Raw genomic sequence first — 12209 nt, forward strand, 5'->3', positions numbered from 1 at the left:
CAAGACTAGACTTATGATAAAGCTTTTTTTTTTTTAAAATTAAAAAAAAAACATGCAAACTGGATATAGGACATCTAGTGGGTCAGAATCACCTGGAGTGACAAGACCAGAATCCCCCTATTCGGTAATGATGGCATAAAAGTATGTAAGGAAAAAATGAGGTTTACATTCTGCCTGCTTTATTGTTGTACATGTTTGACTCCTAACACCAATTTTGGCCACTGATGTATTTGCTGGATTCAATAAAGAGAAGTTGAGCTTTTATTCCTTGCCTTCGATCATATTTGTTACTTATATATAGTCACGTCACCCCAAGTTTTTATTCCGAAAAATTCTAGCACCTCCATCTTCCTTACATTGAAGCAACTTCCTAAACACTAGACTGTCCTATGAGCACACATTCACTGTAGCGGGACCCGCGCTACTTCTGCCAATCAAAGCAGCGCTCTGCCATCGTTTTTACTCTGTACTGGATACTTCTAATGGGAAGTCCCTGATAGCACGCTTTCACGCGATCATCTCGAAATAATCTCCATTACCACCACAGAACAGTCTATACTACTGACCAGTAGCTGAAGGGGCTTCAGTTAGGCAACATTCGGAAAAGGTGGCTGTCTGTACAAGCAGCACCCCCGACTCGTCCGCATGACAAAGAGTATCAGGACCCATGTCTGAGAACACGCCTGTATCCGACATGATAAACTGAACTGTGAAGGGACCAGTATGAAAGGGATGTCCTGCAGGAAGCAGACAGCTATGTACATTGCACAGTGGCCAAGGTTGGTACTGCAGGCCAACTCCTACTGAAGTGAACAGGACTCAGCCTGCAGTACCAACTCAGGCCAATGTGCACTATATGGAGCCGTTTGCTTCCTGCAGCAAAACCCCAATAAAGCACTAGGTGTTCGGACAGGGAGAACAATACGTTCTCAGGCAAAGCATTTGTAAACCCAATAAAGTAACCAATACCATGAAAATGCAGCAATTTCACTGCTAATCTTTAATTCTAAACTACAGAAGTTACAAAAATGTCTTGCTTGGCTCACACACTATTTTGCGTGGCTTTTTTCTTCTAACATTCCCCTATATTTACACCGGATGATAAACCCAGTCACAGAGAAAAAAAAATAGTTAAATCAAATACAGAAATGCAGACAAACCATTTCGGCAAAAAAAATGTTCCGGCTGATTCTGCAGAGCACTCCAAACAGCGTTCACATTGTATATCATTCACAGAAATATTTTTATAGAAAATTTTTATTCAACAGACAACATTTTCCAGCAAAAAAAGGCAATATACAGGTAGAGTTGTACACTGCTGCTAACAGGAGAAAAAGAAGAGACCAGGAAACAAAGTAAAATTCATTTTGAATTGCTGTAACCTATTTACCGCACTCAAACTAGACACGCTTCTGTCCTTATGTGTGATGGGGGTATAAAACCAAGAGATGGGGGTGAAAAAACAAAAAATTACAAAATAAAGCAAAAAAATAAAAAGATAGGAAAAACTGGAATAGGAAATAAAAACTACACACAAGAATATCAACATCAGTGAAAGACTGAGACTCAACCAACAATATGAACCTCCATGTGTTAATTTGTACATGATCATTAAATATACATTTTAGGTCTGTAGTTTTTGTACAAAGTTATCCTACTAAACACTAGTGAGCATGCCCTCTGTGCTCAAGGCGGTTAATGAAAATGGTGTTTTTTCGTTTTTTCAATCGATCTGCATTAACTATATATACACACACACACGTGGGTATACATAGAATTCATATTTCTTATATCCCACCCACCCCCACCCCCGGATGTCTTTCTACATTGTAAACAGACGGCAGGGAACAATCGACTTACTCCAAGCAATTCATGATTTCATCTGAAGGACAGCTTGACAAAATAGAAAGACACCTTTTGAAGCTATTGTGCGGTAGGTATTTTGACGACTGCCGAAGAAGTGCCAACAATGTACACAATGAAGTAGAGATTGCTATTTATTGAAGTGAGGGTTTCTGAATTTACAAATGCACAAGGATGGAAATTTAAAGGGAGGAGATTTGTGAGTGTAAACATAAGAGTTACTTGCTGCGATGACGGTAGAATAGGAACACCAGGGTTGGCGTGCAGCCGGCCATCTTATGCCTCATACAGTATATTCTAGGAACAAATTGGGCCAAATCCTTTTTTTTTTAAATGTGTGTTTTTACTAAATTTTACCCCACGTTCTCCTTTCTGCCTTGCTTTACAGTTACCATAAAATATTACATTGGCATTCAAGCTTTATAAAAACACCTTCATTTTCCTCAAAAAGGGCAGTCAATAGATACAGAGAAGCCAAACGGAACAGCCTCAACAAAATAAAATTAACATCAGCAGCAAATCTTCTTGCTGTAGACTTCAAATATAGTGCACGTGTACCAAAGTTCTAGCTTTGTTAGAAAGGTGCACACACACACACACATTTATATGTCCCTTGGTTTTGGATAAACTTGGTTACGGTGAGTCAGTTATGGATCTTAATTGCTTTCTCAAGGTACGTGTAGCGGCTTCTCTTTGGGGCTTTATTGAAGTGGTCAAGCCCTAGCCAAGGCCTTGGATGGGACATGTTGCCTAGAGAGAGTCGGAGACACAAGATTTACAGTCATGCAATGCAATACATTGATTTAATGGTAAACTAAAGCAGGGATAGGAGCGTACATCCGGTCCAGGGCATGTTCACACAACTCCTATTTGGAGGCAGGAAAGTCGCATTATGGATTTCAGAGTACAATCGGTGACAGAAACCAGCATGCTAAAGGGGTATTCCCATCTCAGCAATCACGCTTCATATAGTCTTATGTAGAATTAGTGAAGTTTACAAATACTGAGAAAATGGAGCAGAAAACCCCCAAAAACTACTATAGTTCACTTTTGTCCTTCAGGTTGTTGACATGTGGTTGCCACTGCTGCTGGCCAGACTTGAGCAGTGGCATCTCAGTGAGCAGCAGTCAGACCAGGTTCTCCGCAGTGCACACTTTGTGTGATCATGTGTATTAGCTTCCAGCTTCGGCCATTTCTGTCTCTATAGGGGACACATCTGACGCATCAAATTCTCTCTACTTGGGATGGAGCTTCAGACTTAGGACTCTCACACAAGCGTTTTCTCTTGCGGGCTGCAGGCATATCTCCCATGCGGGAAGTACACAATGCACTTGTCGTGTATGTGTGCGTCACCCACACGTGTAATGTGCAGTAAGAAAAAAATAATACGCTCATGTGAGAAAGCCCTGAGTACTGCAGAGCCCCTATCCAGGGCTGTCACAGCATGCAGCCAGCTCCAACACACAATGTTATCTGCATGCGTATACACAGATAACCGTGTGTACTTTGGCGCAAGGATAGGGAGGGATAGTAGAAACACAGAAGATGCCTTGCTTCACATTCCTCATCTCTGAGGCCGCCAGAGAAGGGGAACCTTTCACAAAAAGTGGTGGGCTGGGGTGGGAAGAGACAGGGAAACTTTGACAGTTATGTTCGCATCCAGCTTCTGCTTCTCTGTACTCCATTCCTCAAAACAGGGCAGACAACCCCTTTAACCCTTTCCAATCCACTGTCTGACGTCTAAAGACAGTATGATTTAAGGATGTACAGCTCCGATGTTTGAAGACGTCCATCAGGGTTCTCTTACTGTATATTGCCAGCCTCTCTGCTGTCAGAGCCTATCCAACGTGTCACCTCATGCAGTACTGGCTTTAGCCAGCATATAGCGCCGTTGTATAACAGCAGAAAAAGAGTAAGCCCCCTAGGAAAACCAGAATACAAATTGGATTGGAAAGGGTTAAGGCCCGTTTTATATGAGCATATTGCTCTGCAGTCTTCTATGCAGGTAACTACAGAAGATGTATTAACATAGCCTGCAGCTACTTTAAACAAAGGAACATTTTTCATCAGTATTACATCAGTTTTCCCCCGTCTGTATTATGGAGGTAACAATCTATGGGCATACAAATAGACATTTTACTAATGCATCAGGTGTTCTGGTCACACATTTAATGGTTGAAAACACCAACTGAAGTCTAAGGAGGACGATTAAAATAAGGATCCATGTGCGAGTAGTATTACAACTGTTTTTTGGGGCAGTCTTAAGTAGTTCAATATACTGCCCACAAGACAGGCTACCAGCATTACTGATGTAATCTATCTGTATAGCAGATGTTCACCAATGCGCCCATCTGAAACACTCCAACCTCCATTTAGGATTCTGCCAGTTTTCAACAGCATGGCGATAAATACTACACTGTTTGAGAATGAATGACAAGGGTGAAAACTCTCGCCCAGCCGACCACACCATGGCCTGATGTGGCAGACAAAAGTACACACGAACGGGTCGGATTCCGCGCGGGAACCAACAGCGGAATCTGGCCCCAACCGCAACCAGGAACCCTGTGTACCCGTCATCTTTCTTCATCTGTATTGCAGATGGCTGTGGTGGCTCGCTGAACAGAAGTCCAGAGGTTTTTTTTTGACTGGCTGGCGATAGATGGTAAGAATACCCTGTCGGACGTCTTCTGACATTGGAGCTGTACAAGCTTCAATTAGAATGTAGGAAGACGTCAGACAGTGGATTGGAAAGGGTTAAGACTTCTGTAGACAGGCATGAGGGCGAAGGTTTACTTTCATTAGTCTGCAGTTAGTTACTCAGTGAAAGTTTTACAAAAATGTAGGGAGGAAAAGAAAAGCTGAAGCATTCAGGTGAATGTCAGGTAGGTCATAACATGGCTATGAGATTACTTGAGTGGAATGGCGATCATGTTGTAGCCATTAGTCCGTATGCAAGCAGCTGAAACTGATCTGATGAGGCATGTTTAATTCTGGAAGGTTTTTCTAGGCGAGTGAGAAGTTTTATTGAGCTCCTAATCTGTTCACATTGGTTTTCATATTTCTAATAAACAACTTTGTCAAATGAATTCTACTTTTCTTCTGCTGCGTAATTCAGTAATATTCATTTTAGCGCAGACAGAAGGACCAGCGCAAGCAATCATTTACACGTGACTATCAAACATACTCACCAGGCTGGGGCTCAAAGTCCTTTAAATTCACTTCATAGTCCTCCTCATTTATGTACTGATGCCGGCCCATCATTACAATTGCAAACTTGAACTGTAACAAAGAAAACAAGAACTGAAGTTGCAGAATATCTTATTGTAGATCTACAGGATATTTAATGTCAAACATGCATCAGTGTAAAGAAATAATGCCAGGCACAGACTAGGACAGACAGTTAGCACAAAGAATTACTTGTTGGGTAAAGACAGATGCACCCAGCATCCCTGAAGACTGAATATTCTGACCTACAGTACCTTTTCAAACTCTTTTTCTTGGATTTCCAGCATGGCCTGAATCCTCTTCATCACCTCTCTGAACGGCTCACCCTAATGGCAAAGGACAAAAATAAAGAAATCTTTAGCCGGATGCCAATGTCACAAAGCAAGATATCTGCCAAAAGGCAGTCCACTAATAAATGTAAATAAGTGCCCCTAATGAGCCAACACTGCTGCACCAAGTATAATAATGGATCCCCTTCAGCATACCTGTTGTATCCTAAGCAAAAATGGAATCCCAAATGTGCCAAACACCTCCTTGTGAAAATGTGCCACGGTAATTAGCATTTCATTCTCTTTATCTATGTCCACCTGGTCCAAAGGTATCTCCTGAAATTGAATTAAAAATGTTAAATAACCTCAAGCTTTTCTGTTGTTAGAGGTTAGTGTATATTATAGGAGAAATCCATGCGCACGCTGCAGCACATCTGCCATGTGTGAACGTACCCAAGGTTAGGTTTATATGGGATGTGCTACTGATTTTCCACATGGAAAATCTATAGCACTTAGGCCTCATGTCCACGGGCCCGTACGGTTTCCCAGTGCAGAACCCCACAGCGGATTCCACCTGGCCTGCAGACATGAGGACAAAAAATACATTTTACTCACCTGTACGGATGCTGCGGGGCATCCCTCCGTCGCAGCCCGGATCATCTTCTACACGGCGGAAGCGCTTGGAACGCTGGCAACATGCCACACACATGCACAGGGTCGTCTTTGTTTTTTTTAAACTCTTGCTTTCCCACGGTGCGCAGCATGGACGCAGTGACAGCTGCATCTGTGCCGCGGTTTCGCACGGCTTCCATTGCCTTTAATGGAAGCTGTTCATGTGGGAAAACCACATAAAAATGGAGCATGCTGCGTTTTTTCCCGTGCGTGTGATCCGCACGCTGGGGGAAAAAAAAGACATCCGCAGGTATTTAAATACCTGCGGATGCCGAATGATAGTCTATGGGTAATATTGAGCTGCGGATCATCCATGTGGGAGAACCACGCAGATTCTGCAATTCAATTATGCCCGTGGACATGAGGCCTAACTCATTAAATCTCATTTACTCAGCTTATACTGTGTGTGCTTACAGGGCGGAATTCACCTCAAGCCACATCAAAAACCACAGCTTTTTGGCACTGATCTGCATGCGGTATTTGCTCTGTCAATGGGAAGAATCTGAAGGCAGAATTCAGATGCAGAAAATTTTTTTTTTTGCACCAAAAAGGGACATTAGTTCTCGAAGCGGAAATGCAATTTTCTACATTGGAATTCCAAATGTAGATTTTGCCCACTGACAGGGCAAATTCCGCAGCAGATCTGTGCCAAAAAGCCATGGATTTTGACACTGTTTTTGAGGTTAAGTTCGCCGTGGAAAATTCTGAAATTTTTTGTAAACGGAACTTTCTACAAACTTAACATGTCAGAGTGATGTGTCCAAAGCTTTCATTAGTTGGGGTCCTGCTGCTGAGAACCCTGCTGATCACTGAAACGAGGGGGCTGCAGAGCTCACCCAAGTGCTATGACCACTGCCTTCCGGCAGCTGAAGATGCCACACAGAGGTCTATGGAAAATGTATATAGACCTCTATACGCCTGCTTTTAGCTACTTAGAAGAGCCAGCAAGTAACGACGATAGCTATAGGAGCAGAGCGTTCGGGGGAGAGCTGCACCCCTCTTGTTTCAGCAGTCGGGGGTGAAGGGGGGATAGGATCATCCGCAGGACTCCCACTGATCTTACACATTTGTGACTTGTCAGAAGTTTTAAAATGCAATTACTCTAGTTAGCCTGATCTACATGGTGTGGAAAAAGTCTGCACTGAAACCACAGCAGATTTTAAATTCTCAGAATGTCAATTTACTGTGAATTTGAGTGCATATTTAACCCTATGAAATGCCAAGGGTGCAAATCCATGGTAAATCCACACCAAAATCCATGTAGGTGCAGATTTTTCTACAACAAACACAGGCTGTGTGAACATATCCTAAAGAAAGGGAGAATTTCTGGAAGAAAACAGTTTGATATAAAACAGCAGAAATTACCTCTATTCGAAATGTTCGACTTGTGGCAGGTGATAAGCACTCTAGTAGCTCCTCCTCCTGATGTACCCCAATTATCTTGTAGCTTACAATTTCTAGCAGCCTACGGAATAAAAATGGAAAGTATATAAGTCATCTGTCTGTGCTAGAGCGCTTACCTTCCTTAAAAAACTAATAAAGCCATGCGATACACAATACACTTTGATACTTCAGTGTAAATGCCAGGAGTCTAGATTAAGGACGGTCTCAAACACGTCATTTTCCAACGACGTTTGACAGTATTTTTTAAATGCACCCCATCATTGCAATGGGTAATGTAGTGCATCAAAAAGCGATGCAACACACTAATATAGAACAGATGGCGTTCGTTAGAAACGTTGTCCTAAAATGCTCTTCTGAAAAGCCCCATTGAAGTCATTGGAGGCTCAGTACAGCGTTTTTTGCAGGAGTTTTAAACGCCTGCTAAAACGCTGTAGAAAATGCCCGTGTGAGAGCAGTCTTAAGAGTAAACATGGATTGGCACTTGCACATCCGAAAACTGTATTGCTCCAAGGTCCCTCAGGTTTTTAAATTGATTACGTGTCTGATAAAGCACAGCTGGTTGAAAAAGCAACTCGCAAGCAGCAATAAGACCACATTCACTGGCACTTTATTGGATGCAGACAGGGCAGGCTGTGATCTTTGGCCATGTTGCACCTAAAGTCATCATGTTGCCCCTAGCCTTATTCTACTGTAGCGGTAGCAAACCTTCCCCCATGTGGCAATACCCTGTCTGCACCTTCTGCAAAAGAATGCACCAAGTCACTTACCTCAGTTTACCAGATCCCTTCTCAGAGAGTTCAACAGTTCTTTTACATTCGTCTAGAAGATCCCTTACACAACCGTGCTTGTCTGGGTATAGTGTTATTTCCTGTACAAAAGGTAAAGGTACTAAGAATGAATATAGTAATATACGGATTTATAACATACAAGATGAAAAGTTTGGCTCATGCAGCATAACTACTGTACTTGGTTTTCTCTTATTGCCACAGCATGTGAAGGGGTTTGGTAAAGTCTCTCACAAGCACTGTACTACACAAGTGTGCGCAGATGCATCTCATAGTAGACCTAAAGTAGGGGGTCAAACTAGTAGTTTTGAACTTTGATACGGGAAAACAATGGTCCACATTAAAACTTGCTTACAGATATTCTGGGTGCATTTTACTCTTATATGCAATGAGGCATTAACTATATGCACCAGAATTCATTTGTGGCATACGTATCAGTTTGTAACAGAGGGTGTGACAACAGCACGACAAAGATATAGATACATTCAGCGCTTTTTTGCAGATGACCCTTTTCTGGAAAACGGACTAGACTAAATGGCCGAAGGAGTCCATGGTACAAAAATGATTAAGAACTTCCATGCTAATGCATTGTGAACTATAATAAGTACACCTACATTTTCTTCCATTTTTAACCAGCCCACGTGTTGGACTCCCACTGATCATAAAGCACTGGTCGTATCTCAGAGATACCATACCATGTTGTAAGAAATATCCAACATTAATTCTGATAGTAGAATGATTAAGCCAATAAGAATGCTTACCTCTTCTCTAAATTGGCTATTCAGCCATATACATTTGAAGCTCCTCCTGTTTTCAAAGTCTGTAATTTTCATTTTAAGCTGAAAAGAAAGTATAAGTCACAAGAGTTGCCAGTGCTATAGACTAGCCAAGACTCTTCACTTGACTTTATTCAACCTAGCACTAGTTCCGCAGCCTATGTAGAATCCTGTAAGCCAGGCCAGGCCGAAACCACAGAGTCAATATGTGAAACCTCTTTGGTCTCAATTTCACATGACTGGGATGGATAATAGGAATTGGAGACCAAAGGAGGTCTCCATCTCAAATACTGACCCCTTTGACTCCACAAAGGTCCTGGTTTCCGTCCCTATGCAGTTTTCTGCAAGGGAGATGGATAGCATGGATATAACTAGTACTGGACTGAACAGTGCAATGTGAAAGAAGCCCACGTTGCCTTTTATATAAGAACATACCTGTTGATAGTAGAGTTTCTTGGGTTGCCTAGGCTTGAAGAATTGCAGAAGGTCCCGTAAAGTTCCTTCATAATTATGCCTAAGAGGGTTTCCAGGGCCATCCCTGTAACTAGAATTACCACCAAGTTTTACGTAACAGCACACAAGCATGTTAACTACAATTTCCTCATAATAGCATCCACATCAATCATTTGCTGAGCTGTGAAATTTCAACTTTGTTTACCTTGCTACATAAAATCTCCAACTACCGCTTACTAGATTACAGAAGCAAACACACAGGTTTCCCCAATTTACTAATTGCATCACATAAGGTAAAATGACTGTTGCAGTCTGCATTCATACCCGGTAAATGCACCTAGTCAATTGTGTCAACCATGGGCTAAATTCCAGCTTTGTGAACATCGCACTTACCCTTGAGATTTAAAAAACTGTAGAAGCATTGGGTCGGTGTTGAGCCTCTGTGCAACAGTCTTTGCAACCTGAAAAACAGTAATTATACTGAATATTTCATTTTTCACATTTTTAAACTAGGTCAGTGTCCCTAGAGAGACTTAAAGTTCGATGCCAGTAAGTGATTCTATATAATCACTAACGCTTAACAACATGAATCCAGTTATAAGGCTTTTCTGATGTGTCAGATATGTGAGGTGGAAAAAAAAATATGCAAGCTTTAACTAAAATTCACACATTTCCAAAAGGGAATCACACAGGAATGACAATGCAGAGATCTATGAAAAGATGCTAGAGAATGGTTATTTGATGGAGAAAACAATTATTTACTAAATCTGACTTATTAGGAGATGACAGAAAATTAAAAGGCCATGTTGCCAAGAACAGCTCCGAAGGAAATGGGCTGCAGTAATGAAAGGAGCAAAAACAAGGTTTCTTCCTCTTGCCACTGTATTGATGAGTGGATCTATTTTGTGAAAGATGGTGATTCTTTCTGCTTGTGGCTTCTGAGATAAATTTTGTCCAGGCAACTGCCAAAAAGACAACATCTGGTAACAGGAAGGCTTGTTAAATACCCTTTAAAGGGTCATCAGACCAACATTTAGCCACAGTGAGTGCGGAGGCATGAGCTAGGAGTCTGGCGACATCCAAGGAGGCCTCACAGATGAGTAGAGAGCTGAAGAGCAAGTTCAGCCAACTCCTCCGGGGGAGCACTGGATAGGATGCCTCAACGCACTTGTTTTGCCTATTCAAATGAACACCTACTAACCCACGTCTGACTCCACTCAGTCCTTTGCATGCACTCTCCCATGGACTTGTATAGAAGAGCAAGGGTATGGGACTCTGAAGAGAGTCAGATTTTCATGCCGCATGCCAACTATTCGCGAGAAACACCACTGAATCATAGGAGCAGGCAAATAAAAAAAAAAACAAAAAACCACCACCCAGCTCCTCCATCACCTCTGCTAACAGCACTACAACTTAGTTTAAGGTGCTGTGGGGACGTGCCAGGTTCCCTTTAACCACCTCTATGCGATTGTCCACCATGGTGGAAACTTTGGAGAAATGTTCCTCATCTAAGGTCAGAATCCAAAATGATGTCCTCAGAGTGAGAGCTGTCCCTAGAGGGAATAGCAGAGTAGGATGCTGTAACTGGAAGCAAGGTAAAGGAAGGTGGCACCAGAGTATGACCGAGCAATCTTGGAGACCTGGTTCTACCAGAACGACGCATGGAAGAAAAGATTCCTCATCCTCTGACCCTTCAGTCGGATTCTGGATAACTGTCCCACCCAGCATCTCCACAATGGACCTGGAGGCTTTCCTAAGGTCCAAAACTGGCAGTGGGTATCCCTGGGAGGGAGTCACTGGCTGGTCTGTCACGCTGTGAATCTTAGAAAATCCAAGGACTTCCAGGATCTTGAAGACTTGCAGCAGGAAGGTTTGCCTCCTGTGAGCACCAAGCTAAAACTGCTAGAGGAAGGGAATAGCTGGTAGAAGTTTAACTCTTTTGCTTAGTGTCTCCTCCTAGTGGCAGGAGCTATACCCGAGGTCCTAGCTGTGTCCCACAAAAACACAGCAGGGATAAAAAAAAAGACTTCTGAATGAGTTTTCTGCAGAGGAAGTGTAGTACTACATGCCAGTCATTCAGATTACTGCATGGCCAGCTGGCGTCTGCCAGAACACAAGCTGCTTATTCTCGCTCACAGAGCAGTGCAGAGCAAGAGACCTCCCTCTAAGTCCAATAAGACATGCAGACGGGTTGTCTTCATGACACAACGCCTTTACAGCTTTGCTCCTGGATTTGAAAATCCTACATTTTAAAAAGCAGCTCTCTGGGGAAGTTTTAGCAGTGCAGTTAATGTACTTCACTTCTGCTTTACGGTGACCATACATATGAGAAAGTAGTAAGTTGATGGTGAAACAACGGTTGAATCAACGATTGTCTGGTGCATAGAGGTAGCCACACACATTTTAGTCCATAGTGGCCGTTGCGATCATTCAAACCAGCCGTGCATGTTCAAGGTGATGACTGAAAAATCTTTCTTAAAAAAAACACTTCCAAAGAAGACCGGAAGAAAGATCTATCAGACAAACTGAAGCGCGGCCGACTTCTTTCCAGATGATTATTATCTGCGAATTCAAATGATTGTATGGTGCTAAATTTCACCTGAAAGGCAATCTATATTGTTCATTTTCATCAACTTTACCGTAACGTGTATTGGCACCTACAGTCATTAAATGTTGGCTGCCATCTGGTCTCAGGTAGCCCCCCCTGCTGTGGCTATCTGCATCTGTTGTATGACCGGAAGTTATTTTCCCTATTCATTCCA

The 12209-nt window shown here is 42.4% G+C and overlaps 1 protein-coding gene across 2 annotated transcripts in view; it reads right to left on the reverse strand.

The window, feature by feature from the left end:
• Positions 1-1239: 1239 nt before the first annotated feature.
• Positions 1240-12209, reverse strand: part of USP7 (ubiquitin specific peptidase 7) — a 67577-nt gene continuing 56607 nt past the window's right edge. For both annotated transcript variants that reach the window (XM_066576167.1, XM_066576165.1), the window contains exons 23-31: positions 9841-9908; positions 9430-9538; positions 8980-9057; positions 8201-8301; positions 7395-7494; positions 5574-5693; positions 5343-5414; positions 5052-5142; positions 1240-2613 (exon numbers count right to left, since the gene is read on the reverse strand). In XM_066576167.1, coding sequence (XP_066432264.1) covers positions 2507-2613; positions 5052-5142; positions 5343-5414; positions 5574-5693; positions 7395-7494; positions 8201-8301; positions 8980-9057; positions 9430-9538; positions 9841-9908 — 846 coding nt within the window. In that variant the 3' untranslated portion in view covers positions 1240-2506. The remainder of the gene's footprint in view (positions 2614-5051; positions 5143-5342; positions 5415-5573; positions 5694-7394; positions 7495-8200; positions 8302-8979; positions 9058-9429; positions 9539-9840; positions 9909-12209) is intronic.

The sequence above is a fragment of the Eleutherodactylus coqui genome, chromosome 8, assembly GCF_035609145.1.
Source record: "Eleutherodactylus coqui strain aEleCoq1 chromosome 8, aEleCoq1.hap1, whole genome shotgun sequence".
Lineage (NCBI taxonomy): Eukaryota > Metazoa > Chordata > Amphibia > Anura > Eleutherodactylidae > Eleutherodactylus > Eleutherodactylus coqui.